This window comes from Pithys albifrons, chromosome 28 (genome assembly GCF_047495875.1).
Source record: "Pithys albifrons albifrons isolate INPA30051 chromosome 28, PitAlb_v1, whole genome shotgun sequence".
Lineage (NCBI taxonomy): Eukaryota > Metazoa > Chordata > Aves > Passeriformes > Thamnophilidae > Pithys > Pithys albifrons.
The window spans coordinates 5,675,123-5,693,786 of NC_092485.1; the positions used below are offsets into that span (position 1 = coordinate 5,675,123).

General features: G+C 52.7%; 3 protein-coding genes across 5 annotated transcripts; 2 read left to right on the top strand and 1 right to left on the bottom strand.

The window, feature by feature from the left end:
• Positions 1–1,508: 1,508 nt before the first annotated feature.
• Positions 1,509–6,221, top strand: LOC139683513 (acidic mammalian chitinase-like). 3 transcript variants are annotated; one of them, XM_071578714.1, is made up of 12 exons: positions 1,509–1,660; positions 2,426–2,645; positions 3,145–3,174; positions 3,633–3,834; positions 4,053–4,109; positions 4,217–4,382; positions 4,466–4,590; positions 4,770–4,893; positions 5,016–5,201; positions 5,438–5,557; positions 5,655–5,796; positions 5,907–6,221. In XM_071578714.1, exons 2-12 carry the CDS (start codon positions 2,621–2,623, stop codon positions 6,152–6,154), a joined length of 1,425 nt encoding a protein of 474 aa, XP_071434815.1. In that variant the 5' UTR covers positions 1,509–1,660; positions 2,426–2,620; the 3' UTR covers positions 6,155–6,221. The 3 variants fall into 3 exon arrangements, with proteins under 3 accessions (XP_071434815.1, XP_071434816.1, XP_071434818.1); XM_071578715.1 differs by having other exon boundaries at positions 2,553–2,645; XM_071578717.1 differs by having other exon boundaries at positions 1,536–1,660; positions 2,466–2,645.
• A 371-nt stretch (positions 6,222–6,592) lies between these two features.
• Positions 6,593–8,905, top strand: CIMAP3 (ciliary microtubule associated protein 3). Its single transcript, XM_071578719.1, has 6 exons — positions 6,593–6,634; positions 6,972–7,123; positions 7,464–7,562; positions 7,711–7,844; positions 8,250–8,376; positions 8,837–8,905. The coding sequence occupies exons 1-6, from the start codon at positions 6,610–6,612 to the stop codon at positions 8,903–8,905; spliced, it is 606 nt and encodes a 201-aa protein (XP_071434820.1). The 5' UTR covers positions 6,593–6,609.
• Positions 8,906–10,977: 2,072 nt separating this feature from the next.
• On the bottom strand, positions 10,978–17,820 carry TAF8 (TATA-box binding protein associated factor 8). Its single transcript, XM_071578870.1, has 8 exons — positions 17,731–17,820; positions 16,194–16,350; positions 15,188–15,286; positions 14,855–14,917; positions 14,388–14,512; positions 13,976–14,123; positions 13,145–13,287; positions 10,978–12,545 (listed from the first exon to the last, which is right to left on the bottom strand). The coding sequence occupies exons 1-8, from the start codon at positions 17,788–17,790 to the stop codon at positions 12,402–12,404; spliced, it is 939 nt and encodes a 312-aa protein (XP_071434971.1). The 5' UTR covers positions 17,791–17,820; the 3' UTR covers positions 10,978–12,401.
• Between the last annotated feature and the right edge of the window lie 844 nt (positions 17,821–18,664).

Sequence of the window (18,664 nt, forward strand, 5' to 3'; positions counted from 1 at the left end):
GCCTGGAGGCTGCAGTGGAAAGATCAGTGGTGTTGGGTCATGCCATGTCCTGGTGTTGCAAGAGTAGGTGAAGAACCAGATTAGATTTCTTTTATTGTTTGAAAGTTTGTTTTCAGAGACATGTTTGTGTCAGTGACTGATGGGTGAAGTGTTTGCCCTTGTGCTGCCCTTGAGTCCTTCCACAGGTGGTGGCACTGCCAAAGCAAAGGGTTGGGCTTTTCAAGGTCTTGGTCTCCTTGGCTTGGGTCTTTGCAAGGCCAGACTGAGCAGAGGTTTGTCTTCCAGCACTGGACAATTTGGAGGACAAGGGAACTGTAGGCAAAGTGTCTGTTGGGGTAGAGGGGCCTTTGGTCTGAGCTGTCTCTTGCCCACACCAGCTGAGATGGGGTCACTTCAGTGAAGTGGAGGGTGTTTTCTTATTTCTTGGAGGTCAAGCTCTACAGCAGGAAGCCCAGAGACAGAGGTGGTTGCATTTCCTCTCACACTGATCCCCTCCTCTTTTTGCTCAGAATTTTCCTAAGCAGAGAGACCTCTGCATTGCTGAGTGTTCCTGTTTCTCCTTAGGTTTCTCTGAATCTCCACTGAGTGAAATTACCCAAATGTCTCAAAAATACTCTTTCCTCATTTTTGCTTCGTCTCCTCCCCAGGTGAAGGCTCAAAGCCCTTTGGGAGGAGACAGGTGGTATCTCCCCTTCTGCACACTCAGGACTCGTGCAGATGGTGAAGACACAGCAGACACACGGCCAGAAGCTCTGCTCTGAGATGTTGCTTAATTCCTGTTGTGGTGACGTGAAGGTGACTCTCCAGGAGGTCACCCAGACTTGGCTGAATGGGAAAACAGCCTCAGAGTTGCCCATATCACATGCTGGATGCCCTGCAGATTAAAGTGTGTTGGCCTGACCCTTTGGGTTTCGTGCAGGCACTGGATATGACATGACCGATAACGGGACAACCATCTCCAAGGAGTATTTTTCCATCGTGTTTCTTGGTTGATAAAGTAACACAGCACAAACTCAGTTGGAATAGATTGGAAAATCCCACCCCCAGTGACCTCTGGAGCCTTTTGAGGTCTGTCTTGGTGTGGAAAGGAAAGCACTTGGGGAAGACTAAAGGACCCTCATCTGTCTGCATATGGTAGTTGGTCCTTCAGGACTTTTTCTTTTGTGTCATCCTGGTGATGCCTCAGTGACAGATGGCTGAAGTGTTTGACCTTGTGCTGTCCTTGAGTCCTTCCACAAGTGGTGGCACTGCCAAACCAAAGGGTTGAGTTTTACAAGGGTTTGGTCTTCTTGGTGGGCCCATGTCAAGGCAGGAGTGAGCAGGGCTTGGGCTCCCAGCTCTGGGCATTTTGGAGGACATGGGAACAGGGCTCGCTCCCCGTAGGCAAAATGTTGACACTGGGGGGCCTTTGTGGCTGTCACAGTTTTTGATTTAGGCCTCCCTTGGTGACCAGTGGTAACTAGGGAAGTGGCATTACAGAAATATTCCACACATGTTTTCCACGTAACAAGGGAGGACTAAGACAGAGATAGGAAGTCAGTTTTTGCTTCTTCTTCTGGCGAGGCTTGGGGAGCAGGAGGAACCCCAACGTCGGTCCCTTGTTCAGAGCCAGGCAGAGGGGGGAGAAAGAGGAGCTGGTCTTTTCCCTTTGGAGCTGTTGGTGAGATTGTATATTTGCCAGTTTCCTTCCTTCTTTAGAGTTTTTGATTGTATTTGTCTGTTTTGTTTTTGTTTTGTCCCTCCTTACTCCTTGTTCCCGTTCCCTCTTCCCTTTTTCCCTGGGGCCCCCTAACAGTGTGTACAGGTTGCAGATGTAGTTGTAAATGTTAGAAAATATATGTATATTCTGATTTGATTCAGTTTCTTTTGAGTTCTCAGGGTTTTTTCTTTTTTTTCCCCTTTGCTGGGAAGAGTGTGGGAAGGAGGGGGGAAGGCAGTTTGGGCTTGGCAAGGGGGCCAGGCTAAACCAAGACAGTGGTCTGAGCTGTCTCTTGCCCAGGTGTGGTCGCTGCAGGAAAGCCCAGGGTGTTCCATCACTAAAGGAAAACCAAGTCAGCTCCTGCTGAGTCATTCTCTCCCATATGAAGAAATACTCTTCTGGAGAAGCATTATTTCTTGTCACCTTCTTTTCCTAATATCCTCACAACCCTCATCACCAAGAACACATGGGAGAAAAACTCTGTAGAAGTTGAATCTGATTGGCATTGGTTCCAGGAACTGGGCCAAGGAGACCAAGGTCTTGAGCAGCACCTTCAGTTTGGCAGTTCCACCACCGGTGGACAGACTCAAGGGCAGCACAAGGGCAAACCCTTCACCCATCTGTCACTGAGCAATCACCAGGGTGACACAAACCTGTCCCTCTGAAGGACACTTCAAACAATAAAAGAAATCTAATCTGGTTCTTCACCTACTCTTGCAACACCAGGACATGGCATGACCCAACACCACTGATCTTTCCACTGCAGCCTCCAGGCCCATTGTACTGGTATCATTTTCAGTGATCCTGAGCTTTGCCAAGTATTGTAATGTTTGCCCATCTGTGTTGATCCAAGATTGGCAGCAGAGGGGAGAGGGCTATAAAAGCAGGAGAGGTTCTGCACCTCCTCAGTCCTGGTCCAAGATGGCCAAGCTCACTCTGCTCACCGGTAAGTCCCACTTCAACCTGGGGCTCTCTGCCTTTCTCACAAGTGTTGGGGGCTCTGCCCCTGCCACACTTGAGCCTGGACAGGGGGGTGGGGGTGTGAAAATGCTGCTCTCTCTTTTCCTCAAAGATTTCTCAATCTCCTTTAAGGAGGGAGAGTTCTCTTCTTTAGTGCTGATGTTGGGGGGATCTTTCCTGCTTTGACCATGCATAGAGTTCACTGCTGTTGGAAACTGAAATGTGCTTTTGAAGCAAAGTCTAAAACTCCAAGTTCTGCTTTGGCACTTACTTGGTTTCTTTTCTATGCTTTTACCTGAAATCGTTTGGCAAATGTTACCCACACTGAGGCACCTCAGCTGGGAATGCACAGAGTGTTGTGTGTTTGTCACAGAACACGGTGATGCAGGATGAGGTGGCTCTGGGTTCACCCCAGTCTTGCCCAAGAACTTTGTATTTCTGAGTGCAAACAGTGACATGTTTGTTCTTCCATTCTGTCCCCCCAGGTCTGGCCCTGCTGCTCAACGCCCACCTTGGTAGGTGCCTCCTTCTGTCCAGCAACTCCTGCAGAGCCTCCCCAGCCCCAGCACTCCCAGACAGGGCAAAGAGGTGGCACAGCCAACACCCAGAGAGCCTCCCACTGCCCCAGCCCTTCTCAGGGATCCCTCCTGCCTCCCTCTGCCTCCCGGGGCAGCAGCACAAAGGTTCAGTTGGGGTCAGACCCCGAGTGCTGAGTTTAAGGGCTCAGGAGGTTCCAACACTGACCCATCCCCTGAGACAAAGGAGGAAGGAAACAAATCCACTCCTGACCCAGAGAGCCAGGCAGTGACCAAGGGATGACCAACCCTACTGCCCTTCCCTGAACTCCTGACCCCACCAGGAAACTGCCCAGGCCCTCCCAGCAGATCTGGTGCTGATGCTCTGCCTGAGGTCACTCTCTGGTGTCCCTTCAGTGCAGGCTGAGCCCTCCAAGAGCTCCTCTGTGTCCCTGCAGGCACTGCCTACGTGCTGACATGTTACTTCACCAACTGGGCCCAGTACAGGCCTGGCCTGGGCAAATACACCCCTGAAAATGTCGACCCCTGCCTGTGCAACCACCTGATCTACGCCTTTGCTGGGATGAACAACAACGAGCTCACCACTTATGAATGGAATGATGAGACCCTCTACAAGTCCTTCAACGGGCTGAAGAACCAGTATGTACTGGGAGCAAAGGGCATGGCTTGTTCTGCCTCTCAGGTCATGCCCTGCTGTTCACGCTCTGCCCTCTGCACGGTGGCAGCACAGCCCTGGGCAAGGATGTTGAGAGAAGGCAGAGAGTGACAGGCAGGGCAGGGTGACAGCCCCTCTGCCCAGTGACAGTGGCTCAGGGAGCTGCAGACTTGGAGTAACTCCAGTTCCTGTCCCTTTCCAGGAACAAAGATCTGAAGACACTCCTGGCCATTGGAGGATGGAATTTCGGCACAGCCAAGTAAGTTTAAACCACATCCTTCCCATAATAACAGCACCCTGGAATGGGAAGGAGAGGAGGGAGAGGCTCCAACCAAACCTCAACTCTCTCCTGCTCTGCTTTCCCAGGTTCACCACAATGGTTTCCTCCGCTGCAAACCGCCAGACCTTCATCAAGTCTGCCATCAAATTCCTGCGCCAGTACCAGTTTGATGGACTGGACCTGGACTGGGAATACCCCGGCTCCAGGGGCAGCCCAGCCCAGGACAAGGGGCTCTTCACCGTCCTGGTTAAGGTGGGTGTTGGTCTGCTTGGTAGAGCTTTGGCCAGAGCCCTGGGCAGATGCAAAGCATGACACATTTTCCTTGGCACCCTCAGGAACTGCTGGCAGCCTTCGAGCAGGAAGCCAAAGAGACCAACCAGCCCCGTCTCATGGTCACCGCGGCTGTGGCTGCAGGACTGTCCACCATCCAGGCTGGCTACGAGATCGCTGAGATTGGGAAGTGAGTGGCAAACCCTGGGATCACTTGTGGGGCTGGATTGGCTTCCTGCAAGTGCTGCAGCCAGAGCTCCAAAGAGCCCTTGGGGGAACCGGCTGTGCAGGCAGCGGGGCTGGGCTGTGACAAGGGGTGACAGCCAGTGCTGAAGGGGCAGGTCAGGACACAGAGAATGTTCTCCACAGGTACCTGGACTACATCCACGTGATGACCTACGACTTCCACGGCTCCTGGGAGAGGAACACTGGTGAGAACAGCCCCCTGTATGCAGGCCCAGCCGACGCCGGGGACTACAAGTACTTCAATGTTGTAAGTGTGTTTTGTGAGACACAATCACAGCTCTGCGACTGCACCACTGAGGAGATGTCGAGAATTCATCATCCTGCCTGCAAATCCCCAGCAAAGACTTCAACAGGAATGTTTTCTTACAGGAATATGCCATGAACTATTGGAAGGACAACGGCGCCCCCGCTGAGAAGCTCCTTGTTGGATTCCCAACCTATGGAAAAAGCTTCACCCTGCAAAACCCCTCTGACACCTCTGTTGGAGCACCAGCATCTGGCCCTGGACCAGCTGGACCTTACACCAGGGAGGCTGGGACACTGGCTTACTATGAGGTACGTGTGTCTATTCATGTTCCTTGCTCAAATCATTTGAAGGAATGTGTCAGGAAGGCATCCATGGAGGTTTCTGGTTGGCTGCCTCAGACACAAAACTGTTCCTGGAATTGCTATGAAAAAGTTACTTATTGTCAGGAACCAAAGCAAGAGAATAAAGTCAAGACAATGACAGAGTCTGGACTTTGCTGTTTTTGCACAAAAATAACATTCCACCTCTTGGTGCTTCTCCGTAGATCTGCTCTCTCCTGAGCAATGGAGCCACCCAGGCTTGGGATGAACCCCAGGATGTTCCCTACGCCTACAAGGGCAGCGAGTGGGTCGGCTACGACAACATGAAGAGCTTCAGCATCAAGGTCTGGTGGGACGTGGGGCTGTGCTGGGAAGGAATCAGGAGCCTCCTGCAGCAGCAGCTCCCAGGGCTCACTGGGATTTCTCCCTGGCACCCAACAGGTGGACTGGCTGAAGAAGAACAACTTTGGAGGTGCCATGGTTTGGGCCTTGGACATGGATGACTTCACTGGCACTTTCTGCAATGAAGGCAAATACCCCCTGATCTCCACCCTGAAGAAGGGCCTTGGGCTGCAGAACGGCGGTGAGTGGTTTGAGCAGCTCCTTGAAGGAACCCCCAAGCTCCTTGTGAAGGGAGGGGAGGGATGAGACACCATCAACACAAAAATAAACCCTTTTCTGCTTTGATTCCAGACTGTGTTCCTCCTGCTGAGCCCCTGCCCCCAGTCACCCAGGCTCCCACCACCACCAGTGGCAGCGGCTCCGGCGGCTCCGGCGGCTCCGGCGGCAGCGGCTTCTGCGCCGGCAAAGCCAACGGCATCTACGCAGACCCCGAGGACAGGAGCAAGTTCTACAACTGCCTGAATGGCCAGACCTTTGTGCAGAGCTGTGAAGCTGGTCTGGTCTTCGACCCCTCCTGCTCCTGCTGCAACTGGCCATGAGGCTCCTCACCTGCTCCAGCCTCCGATCCAATTGTGCACAATAAGAATGATTAAATAAAGCTTTCTGCAAAAGCAACAATCCTCAGTTTCAGCTCATTTTGTCCTTGACATTCTGGTGCTTCCTGATTGTCCCCTGGTACTCAAACTTGTGCTCAGGGGAAGGGCTTGGATCCACAAGCTGGACTTAGTTCCAGAGTGGCTTTTTCCAGGGCTTTCTTGCTGCCCTACCCTGGCAGCCACAGGCAAACAGAGAGGAGCCAAGGGGGCAGAGCAGGCTGTGCCACATGAAGCATCACAAAGAAGGGTGGTGACATCACCAACTCAGGCTGCTTCCCCTGAGCCAGCACAGCACATTCCACAGGGCCATTATTCATCCCCAGCTTTTTCCTGCACCCTCCATAGCAACTGGAGCACACAGACAGCCTGGACATCCCGGCAGGCACTGGCAGGGCAGGATGGCAGCGGGGCAGGAGCCAGGGGGTGAGAGCTGTGCAAGGTGGGGGTACCTGGTGGGACTCTGGGATCAGGGATCTTCTCACACAGCTGCACTCTGGCATCAACTTCCCCAGCTACCTCCCAAGGGTGGGGCTGTTCATCACTCCCAGCCTGGGGAAAAATCAGGTGTTTGTGGCAGGAGGGAAGAGGCATCCAAAGGGCAGATGTCCCACAGACATCCAGGGGCAGGGGAGGTTCCCACCTGGGAGGTGTGGGGGTGGTTGGCCTCAGGCAGAGAGCAGCAGACACTTCAGGTAAAAAAGCAGCACGTGGTCACCTGTTTTTGTCCTGTTTGTGACACTGGTGGCACCTCCCTCTGCAGGTGTCTCAGCTGTGCAGAAGCAAATCTCGTTTGGGACAACTCAGGAACGGAAAATGTTCCCCTACCACCACGCCCCAGACAGGCTGGGCATCCAGGTGATGGCTGTGGGGGGCAACCCCCTGGTCGGGCCAGGCTCTTACCTGGGCCAAGAGGTGAGTTCTTTAATGCCATGGTCCTTTGCAGGAGACACAGGACAGGAGCAGTAGGGCCGTGGCCAGCCTCCCTCCTGCCATGCAGGATAACTCCACACACCCCTCCCTTCCCAACACACCAGTCCTCAAAGCTCCACAGCAGTGAGAAAACAGGGGAATGGATAGGGGTGACATCAATAGGAATAACATCAACAAGAATAACATCAACAGGAATAACATCAATAGGCAGAACATCAGCAGGAATAACATCAATAGAAACAACATCTGCTACTCGTGTTCTTCTGCCCTGCAAGTGATGCCTTTGAAATGTCAATAAGACACTTCTGCCTTCAAATTGCAGACAACCATCCTCAAGTCCTCCCTGAGCACCAGGCCCATGAGCAGCAGGGGGTACGTGATGGGAGCGAGGACAGGCCCGCGCTTCATGCCCAGGACCCGGGTGAGGAGAGGGGAGTTCTGGGGTTTAACACCCTCAGAGCACCAAAGCAGTGGGGAGCAGGTCTGTGGCACCCAGCTGGCTGCTGCCCTGGCCACGTGGGGGTGGTTGGCACAGCCAGATGTTCCACACAGATGTTTCCCCCTTGCAGACGGTGACCCCTGGCCCAGCAGCGTACGAGCCCTTCCACATGGAGAAGAGGAGGTGCCAGCCTGCCCATGCCCCATTCTCCTCCAGCACACCACGATTTCCAACCAAGCCACCAGACAGAGAGTTTTTCCCTGGGTAACAGAACTCATTTTCCTACATTTTCCCACTAAGCTGGAGTTGTGGCAGAGAGAAATGCAAGACACGAATGGGCAATAAGAAACTGAGCTCTCAGGAAAGCTTTTTCTCCTCAAAAAGCTCCCCTGCTTTGTTCTTTAGCTTGGCATGGTGACTAGAACACCACAACATGCATTTCTGCCAGGGATCTCCCCCAGGTAGCTCTGCTGAAAATAAAAGCTCATTTAAAACACAGGTTGGAGTTCTGAACACCATCTCACATCTTCCCTGTCTACAGCACCACCATTGCTATTAGTGAAAAGTTGTCTTTCAGACTGCCACAGACAGGTCATTGGGGTAAATTCTGTGTTATAAACATCATACACCAGCTCCAGAATTAAGACATTTTGTGCCTGTTTTCTTTAGACCTGGAACTTACAACCCAGAGCAGTCACTAAACAAAAAAGTCACTTGGCCAATGAAGTTTGGGGCTCCAGACTGGTCTTCAGTGCCCAAGCCACCAAAGAGGATGGTGAAAAGGGAGGTACAGCAGGTAAGGGCAGGGATGAGGGGATGTTATTCCTGGCTCAAGGCTTCTGAGAAGAGCAATTTTCTGGTTACTTTGCATCTGCACTAAGTTCTGTCACCCTTCCCTTACCTGCCTGGGGCACAAGGTACTAAGTGATTTTCTATGAGAAAATGCCTGTTTGCAAACCCAGTCACAGCCCTTCAAAAAACCCCTTCTATGAAGAGATTTCCTGAGGAAGTTTCCACCCACACAGTGAAGCAAAGCAGAGTCTTGAGTGCCCCATAGCTCTGCTGCAAAGAAAAACTCATTTAAAGCACAGGCTGAGGTTCTCAGCACTGTCTCACACCTTCCTTTCCTGGGGAGCTGCCATTGCTGTTAATCACAGAGCCATAGAATGAACTGGGTTGGAAGAGACCTCCAAGACCATCAAGTCCACCCCCTGGTCCAGCACCACTGTGATTATGAATGAATGGTTGTCTTTTAGATGATCATGGACAGAGAGTTCAGAAAACACCAGGAGCGACTGGCTTACCTGAAGCTGTTCTACAGCTGAGGGGCTGGGCTGGGCTGTGTCCTCTGCAGACATCCCCCTGCCCCACCAGGCTGGAGGGACCAAGAAAGTATTTTAAATATTTTAAAATAAAACCTGAATTAAATCACTTCGAACAGAGGCATTTCTTGCCACTAGTTGGGCTTACCTGGTGTGGTGTGTGGGTGTCTCCAGGGCCAGGCAGGGCTGGTGCTCTTGTCCCTGGGTGCTGGTTTGGGCTGGGGGGAAGTTAAACTCTTCCCAGTGGCTGGAGTGGGGCTGTGTTTGGGTTTGTGCTGAACACAGGGTTGAGACTCCAGGGATGTTTTTGTTACTGGTTTTGTTATAGTTACTGGTTTTGTTGTAGTTGTTGTTATTGGTTTTGTTGTAGTTGTTGTTAGTGGTTTTGTTGTAGTTGTTACTGGTTTTGTTGTAGTTGTTGTTATTGGTTTTGTTGTTGTTGTTGTTACTGGTTTTGTTGTTGTTGTTGTTACTGGTTTTGTTGTAGTTGTTACTGGTTTTGTTGTTGTTGTTGTTACTGGTTTTGTTGTAGTTGTTGTTACTGGTTTTGTTGTAGTTTCTGTTCTTGCTGGGCAGGGCTTGCACAGGGCACACACCTTTGCTGCCCCTCCTGCTGCCACACTGGGGAGGAATTTGGGGGTCTGGGAGGAGGCACAGCCAGGGCAGGTGACTCCAAGGGACATTCCAGACCATAGGACAGCCTGCTCAGTTTATGGAGTGTGGGGAAGGAGGAGGAAAGGGGTGGGCTCTGCTCTCCTGGAGGTGCTGAACACCTGCCCACAGAAGTGGGGAATTATTTCCTTGTTTTTCTTTGCTTTCTTTATTAAACTTTCTCCCAACCCATGAGCTTTCCAGCTTTTACCCTTAAGATTCTCTCCCTGAGAAGAACTGGGGTTCTTCTGAGCTGAGATGCTGGGGGTGAACAGAACCATCTTCCCCCCAGCCTTCCCTGGTCTCCTCACCCCCCTCTGCCCTGGTTCCCCCCAGCCAGAGGAGAGCTGGGGGTGTTGGGGGTACCCTCAGGAACATTCAGGGAGTGCAGGATGGCTTTGTGCACAAAATAACCCCCCAGACACCTGCAAGATGCACTTCTGCAGTGTGGCCCTACTGGCACAAAGATATTCTCAAGAGTAAGAAGATATTCTCAGCATGAAGATATTCTCAAGAAGGAGCAAATAACATGCTGCTAATTAAGAATCTGGCCAGGAAAATAAATGTGGCCTGAAACAGAAAGGTCCTGGTTCAGCTTCAGCTGTTTCTGCAGTGAAGCACTTGAACCCTGGGGATTTCTATAAATGTTTAGACACAGACTGATGTGTCTGATCACAGCCTTGACTCGGCCCCAGGGGAGAACTAAGAGGCAACACTCACTCTTGGTGCCACTACAGCCCCAGCACAGCCTTTCCAATTGCCTGGCTTTGTTTACCTGTTTCTGGAGCAAATTTCACCTGCACCTGTTTCAGCTGTAAAGCCAAAATCTGTTCTTCCAACTTCCCACTTTCAGGCTTTGAGAGCTCTCCCAGATGTGCCACAACAGCTGCCCCCTGACTTTTGTTGGTTCCCTCCCTCCCAACCACACACCTGCCAAAATGGGATGAACCTGTTGAGTCACAGCTGCCCCTTTTGGGGCAAGATCTTGGACAAGGGGGTGTGACCCCCTGGAATTTCTGCTGACCTAAAGTCTGGGGTTTATGGCTGTTTAAACCTCCACCTTTGTATTTATGGCAGACTGTATTTCATCCCCATCTGTCTTAGGTTTTCCAATCAGGAAAAAAAAGGGTGTGAGAAGATGAACAAAGTCAGCAGCACCTGAGGTGCCTCACCACATTCCACCTGTGACTGAGAAACCTTCTACTAAAGCTTTTGCCAAACTGATGGGGTTTCAAAAGGCCCTTTGTTGTCATTTCTGATGAAATTTCCAACCTTCTCAGCTACCAAATGTTTATTAAGGGAAAGGAGAGATGCAGAGGCAGGGACAAGACCTCCTGCTCTGACACCCCACACTGAAAACACACTCAAGCCCCACTCAGGTCCTTTTCCACTCTTAAAACTTGAAGGACTCAGCCAGTTTTGCTCTTAGGAGATAAAATTTCTTTTATTAAGAACATAAAAATCACAATTTTCATTCTACTTTTCTCCCCTCCCCAGCGAGGGATTTTCTCATTGTGAGAAAAGCTTAATCCAAGTAAAAAAAGACAGAACTTTTGGTCTGTACACACACAGTGTCTCTGTACATCTGTCCTTCTGTACAACCAAGGCACCAGCAGAAGTGACAATGGCACAAGCAGAGGTTTTTTAGAGATCTAATTTCAGATTGTTTGGCAGGAACATCTCCATTCTCACTGAAATAATTGCTCCTTTTTCTCTTCCTCCTCCCTGGGAGATGGGGGAACAGGGAGGCCTGGGAGGATCCTTTGAACTGCATGGAGATGAACATGCACACCTTGGGATCCTTGGGAGACTGGACCAAACCACAGGAGCCTTTTGTCAAAATTTTCCAGTATTTTCCCTAAGAAAATGTTGAAGGAAATTAAAGCAAAGCCCTCCAGAACCAGCTCGTAATTACAACACTCCCCTCATCAGTCATTTTCACTGCTGAAATAAAAGTCTTCTGCTCTGGGGAAATAAAGGGGGAAAAAAAGAGGAACTTTTGAGGATAAAAGTACATATTTGAGAACGGATAAAATGAAAGAAATGTGATCACTAGCAGGGCCCCGCAGCCTGCAATCAATGCAGCTTTATTCCATATTCCAAGTTCCAAAACAACTGGTGAAGGCGTGAACTCTCAAAGGACTTGTGCTGTGTTGAAACCAACAATAGATCTGAGAAACAGCCCGAAGCAGCTGTGAAATGTTGCCAGTCATTCTGCAGGAAAACGATCTCAAAGCAGGGCAGGGTAAACACCACACTTAAGAGCTTTTAAGTCCCAAGTGCAGCTGCAGTGAGGAAAGTGAGAATCAAATGCCCTCTCAGCTCTCTATTTACACTTCACTCCTCACTGACACATCAGACACCTTGAGTTTATAAAAGTCTGTTTGCTTTTACCTGCCAAGAATGCAAAGAAAGAAACCTCCCTGGGCCTTTCCTGCCTCTGGTAACATTCCTCAGAATGAAGGCCTGGCAGGGGCGATGGCAGAAGTTTCCTCTCCTGCCTGCCAGGCAGCCACGCACCAGTGATGCCTTTGTGTTCTGCAGAGCCTGCTGGGGAGCAGGAAAATCCTCGTGTGCCTCAGCTCCAATCCCTGCCAGCCCCAGCTCTTCCAAGAGCAAATCCTGCCCACGGTGGAGACAAAGCAATGGGATCCCTTCATCCCATTCCATGGACTGTGGGCCATTCCCAGTCAGCAGGAGAGCAAAGGGGAAGAAGGAGCACTGGAAACCAGGATGAGAGTGGAGCTCCCTCTGCAGAGAGATCATTCCTGGACCACTCAGCTGCATTGCCTCTCCTGAACCCTCTGGTTTCTCCTTCTTTGAGCAGCCACCAAACTCCAGCCCCACCTCACTTCTTCCTGCGGATCTTGGGCTTCTTCACTGGCCTCAGGTAGGGATTGTCTATGACATTCTCCTCCCCGTTCCTGCTGCCTGCCAGGGAGCTGTTCTGCTGTAACACTGAGGCATTTTCCTTCTCAGGGCCTGAATCGTCCTGGAAAAAACCAACCAAATCCAAACAACCAGAGTTATGCAAAATAAGGCTTAGAGGTCTTTCTGCCCAGAGAGGCTGTGCCTGCCCCATCCCTGGAAGTGTCCAAGGCCAGGCTGGACAGGGCTTGGAGCAACCTGGGATAGTGGAAGGTGTCCCTGCTCATGGACAAGGTGGAACAAGATGACTTTAAAGTCCTTCCCAACCCAAACCATTCTGGGATTCCATAATTCTAAGATCAAAACACACAACCTGTGGGCAGGAGAGACAATCAACAGCCAAGATGAACAGCAACACACAAGGAGCTGTGTTAAGGGTGTTTCAACACTGAACCCTGATTTCCAACACAAGAAGATCCCCTGGGGAACAACATGAGATCTGAGGAGAACCCCTGAGGCTGAAATGCAGGTTGCACTGAAAGCTCCTGCCCCAGCCTCGCTCTGCACCCTGCAGAGAGCTCAAGAACCGTGACAATGTTGAGTCACTGACACCTGGTGAGACACAGCCCACGTGGCCACCTCCCTCCCTCCTACTGTGCCAGCTGCCCCAGGACAGAGCAGGGGTCAGAGGCTCAGGGCAGGAGCTGCCCCAGGGGGCTGTACCGTGCTCATGTGCAGAGGGAGGTTCTCGGTGTCCGTCTGCTCGTCCTGCTCTGAGGAATCCGTCTCTTCCATCTGCTGCATCTCCAGCTCAGAGGGGAGAAGAGCTGTCAGGTAGGGGACAGTGAAAGGCCTGGCAGCAATCACTGGAGTCAGGGGAAAGGACACAGTCAGAGAGCTGGGAGAAAACCCTTCACCTCAAAAATTAGGAAGCACAAAGTTGCACAGAGAGAACAAACACTTCTGCTGGTTCTGGTTTTAAACACACACCACCTTTTCCTGCTTCCCAGGACCAGGAATGGAATATGCTGTCCCTAAAAGATGGCAGGCTCTAATTTCCTGTTTTCTGAGATCCCTTTATGTTTCCAGCATTATTCCAACACAAAAAGTCCTCCCTGTCCTCCACAGGAGTTTAATTCTCTGACAGGCTGAAGCATCACATTAACACTGACCCCTGTGCCATCAGTGAGCCTTGGGAAGGAGGGGATTCCCATCACTGCTGTGCAGTCAGAGAAACAGGAAAATCACTACCACAAAAACATCAGAGAGAAGAAATTCCTTGTTCAAAGGTTACAGGGAGTGGAGCCCGGACTGGGATGAGCTTTGATTTCAGCTCCCCTCAGCCTTCTCCACCAGCAGAAGACAGTGAGCCATAGTGAGGGTAGAAGCCTCCTTTGGGTCTTCATCCTCATTTTGAGCACAAGATTCCTCATTTCCTTAGGGAATAACACAGTGTGATTGTTCAGAGCTCACCCCCTGCAGCAGCAAGAACCCCAGTGGGGGAATGCTCAGACACAGGTGCCTTTTAGGGCAGAGGGAGTGCTGGTAACTCACGTGGGAATGTGCTGACATCATCCTTGAAGAGGCTCTGGGTCTCCCCTGTCTTGGCCATGAAACGGGTGAGGGCCCTTTCCACGTCCCTGCGCTGGGACGCCGCCTTTTCCCGCAGCACTTGGTAGTCGGACACGGGCTCCCGGTACGTCTGAGAGGGGGAACAGCTCCCCCTCAGAGCTCTGCAGGGCTGCAGGAGCCACAGCCAAGCCCTGGCCTTCAACATTCACAGCGTTTGGGAATGCTACAGATGTCCATCAGCCAGAAATCCAGGGATTCTGGCTGATTTCTGGACAGCAAGGGATAAAGCAATACTTTGGATGGACAGCACCAGCCCTGCAGTGACACCACCCCACTCCTCTGGTCTGGGCTTCAAACAGCCCCCAAATGACACAAAAATGGTGTTCTCACTCACCGGTGTCTTGATGTAAGTGTGTGGATCTGGGAACTCAGGGAAATGGCCAGGAATGTGGGAAGGGTGAGGCTTGTTCTGTCCAGCTGTCAGGGCTTTGGGAGTCACGGGCTGGTTTGTCACAGGAGCTACAGAGGTCAAAAAGCACAGAGATCAGGTGGGTTCCTCCTGCCCAGGGCCAGGCACAAAGTGTGAGCCACATCCCCAGGCCCTGTCCAAGCACATCCCAGGAGGGAACAGGGATCACTTGGCCCCTCTCTCCTACACAAGGAGAACAAAACCATCCTGACGATCCTCATGTGCAACGAGGACACTGATGCAAAGTGTCTCATCCTTCCCCCATCACAGTGTCACTAACAAACTGCACTTCCAGGAGTCTGGAATGCACCATCCCTCAGAAAGCAGGAGCCCTCTGGGTGCCAGCAGAGAGGAATGCCCAGTTCCTGTGTGACAGAAAGGACTCCACGTACGGGCAGTGATGACCATCCTCTGGGAGCGCTTGGCATACGCAGGGAGGGTCTCAACATTGAACCCTGAAACACAGAAGAGGAAACAGGAATCACACCCAGAGTTTATCCTGTCACAAATCCCTTCCCCAGGCTTCTCCAGGATTTTTCCAAGGGCTCCCAAAGACACGAGAAGGAAAACCAAGTGCTCTGTGTATCCACACTGCCCAAGGCTTGAACAGTGAGCACCAGACAGAGCCCAGAGACACAGGGGACAGATTTTCCTCCAGGGGACAGATTTTCCTACAGACACAGCAATTCCAAAGCTGGAATGAGCAGGAACAGCCAACCACTCACCCATTTCCACCAGAGTAACCACGATATCTGAGAGTGTGGGCTGGGTCCTGGCTGTGTGCTCACAGTAGGACTTGGCACTCCTTCCAATTTCTGAGATATCTGAGGGGACAAAACCACCACACACTTGATTCTTGCAGTGCCCACACTGGTCTCAGCCCAAGCCCAGCCTCAGGGATGGGAATTTTGAACAAATTTAGGAAGGAATGAGAGATAGCTCCTGGAATGGAGTATCCTGCAGCCTGAATATTTCAAATTAAAGCAAGGAGACACTAAAGGTTAACGAGTCAGATGTTTTCCACAAATGTAAAATACAAATCTGCATCTCAAGCATGAAAAAAATATACAGAACTTGATCATTTCCTGATTTCAGAATAATAAGGTTCTCAGTATATCACCCAGAAAGGAGGAGCAGAGGGACTTTTGCAGCCTTCACAAACTGATCTCTGCAATCTTGTTTCTCTGTTCATTCTGTCAGCAATTCAACGTGTGATACTTCTGTGAGTATCTGTGAGTACTCACTAAGGTAATTATTTTGGAGCTGGGACAAACCTGAAGTGTCACTGAATCTGTGACTCCAGTCTGAGCTCCAGCCTTGCCCCTTCTACAACATCCTTAACATCAGACAATAAACATGGGGAAAAACCCCAAGAAATAATGAAGGAGTGTTGGACACCAGATCAGTAACTGTTGGGTCAGAACCACCTTGGTGGGAAAAGGGATGGGTTGAACCTCACAGAGGTGGGGTGGCCTTGAGTCCCTCATGGCAGGGCCTGGAACCCACACGGGGCAGCCACAGAGTGGGTACCAGTCACAAACTGGGAAAACTGGAACATCCACAGCCCCTGGAGCTCTGACCCAGCTCGGGTGGGCAGCACAGTGATGGCACTGCCCACAATGGACTATCCACAGCTCCTGGAGCCCACCCTGAACACCCACAGCCCTCGGTGGGGCAGCACGGGGGGCTGGGGCCAGCCGGGCCCCCCGGGGCGGGTCCCTGGGCACTCACAGCTCTGGATCATCTCGGTGAGGGTCTCCACCGCCACCTTCTCGGCGCTCTCGAAACCGGCCTCGGTGAGCAGCGAACTCACCACCACCTGCAGCGTCCGGCGCCGCGCCAGGTGGTAATTGTCGGCCGGGGTGCCGGGCTGCTTGGGGCCCGCCCGCTGCAACACGGGAACGGAGTCAGGGCGGCTGGCACGGCACACGGGGAGCGGGGAGGGGATGGGAATGGGGAGGGGAATGGGGAGGGGAATGGGGAGGGGAAGGGGGAGGGGAAGGGGGAGGGGAAGGGGGAGGGGAATGGGGAGGAGAAGGGAATGGGAATGGGGAGGGGAAGGGGAATGGGGAGGGGAAAGGGAAGGGGAATGGGGAGGGGAATGGGAATGGGCAGGGGAAGGGGAATGGGGAGGGGCAGGGGAAGGGAATGGGAATGGGGAGGGGAATGGGAATGGGGAGGGGCAGGGGAAGGGGAATGGGGAGGGGCAGGGGAATGGGGAGGGGAAGGGGAATGGGGAGGGGAAGGGGCAGGGGAAGGGGAATGGGGAGGGGAAAGGGAATGGGGAGGGGAAGGGGGAGGGGGAATGGGGAGGGGAATGGGGAGGGGAATGGGAAGGGGAATGGGGAGGGGAAGGGGAATGGGGAGGGGAAGGAGAAGGGGCAGGGGAAGGGGAATAGGAATGGGGAAGGGAAGGGGAATGGGGAGGGGCAGGGGAAGGGGCAGGGGAAGGGGAATGGGAATGGGGAGGGGCAGGGAAATGGGGAGGGGAATGGGGAGGGGAGTGGGGAGGGGCAGGGGAAGGGAATGGGGAGGGGAAGGGGAAGGGGAATGGGGAGGGGCAGGGGAATGGGGAGGGGAATGGGAAGGGGAATGGGAATGGGGAGGGGCAGGGGAATGGGGAGGGGAATGGGAAGGGGAATGGGAAGGGGAATGGGAAGGGGAATGGGAAGGGGAATGGGGAGGGGAATGGGAATGGGGAGGGGAAGGGGAATGGGAAGGGGCAGGAGAAGGGAATGGGAAGGGGCAGGAGAAGGGAATGGGAAAGGGCAGGAGAAGGGAATGGGAAGGGTCTAGGAGTGGGGAATGGAAGGAGCAGGAGCAGGGATAGCTGTACAGACACGTGTGCAGCACCACACTCATAGGCAAGCACGTCTACACACATATACATGTGTATATATATACATATGCATGCACACATACACATATACATGCATGTACATAAATACACACCGATCTATATACATACATCTACACACACACACACACACACACGTGTCCACACACCTGCACACACGTAACTCCCCCCGACTCCTTTGGGGCGCGGCCCCTTTAAGAACCGCCGGCCAATCCGAGCGCATCAACTGCGCCCGCCAAGCCCCGCCCCCTGCGCCCCTCCAGCCAATCAGCGCCCTCCTCCCTCAGGCCGCCGCCACGGCCCCCGTGGCCGGGCCTGGTCCGTCACCAAGCCCCGGGGACACCGAGCGCTGCTGGCCCGCCCGGACCCACCGGGGGATCCGCCCCGAGCCCCGGGACAGGCCGCCCTTACCGCGCCGGAGCCCCCGGACGCCGTGTCGGCCATCTTGGAGCCATATGGAGCTGTGCGCATGCGCCAGGTGAGGCGCTAGGGCGGGCGGGCGCGCGGGGCATTGTGGGAGTTGTAGTTCGGGGCGGGGCCGGAGCACGTGGGCGGCGGCAACAGCTGGATCCGCCCTCACAGCTGGAACCGCTGCACACCTGGGCTCCCCCTCGCACATCTGGATCACACACACACCCCTGGGGCCCCCATCCTGTTCAAACAGCCCCGCCAAGGCAGGGGCACCTGGAGCAGGTGACACAGGCAAGTGTCCAGGTGGGACTTGTAATGATGATGAATGTCCAGGTGGGTTTGTGATGTCCAGGTGGGTTTGTGATGCCCAGGTGGGTGTTACAATGTCCAGATGGGTGTTACAATGTCCAGGTGGGTTTGTGATGCCCAGGTGGGTGTTACAATGTCCAGATGGGTGTTACAATGTCCAGGTGGGTGTTACAATGTCCAGGTGGGTTTATGATGCCCAGGTGGATGTTACAGTGTCCAGGTGGGTTTGTGATGTCCAGGTGGGTGTTACAATGTCCAGGTGGGTTTGTGATGTCCAGGTGGATGTTACAGTGTCCAGGTGGGTTTATGATGTCCAGGTGGGTTTATAATGCCCAGGTGAGGTTCACAATGCCCAGATGGGTTCACAGCAAAGCCCCTTCAGCTCCAGGGCACAGACTCGAGTGTTTTCCAAGACCAGCAATGTCTGCACAGACACACATTGACATCTTTGTTTCTGCATCCCTAAGGCTTGTTAACTCCAGGGTGTCCTTGGGCAGGGATGGAACTGCTGCCCTGGGCACTGAGCAGCTCTCCCTTCTTGCTGGGTAGGATTGAGAGCACACAAAGGTCTTGTAGCAAAGAACACCCTGACTTGAGCTGAGCTTGTCATATTCCATATTTCACA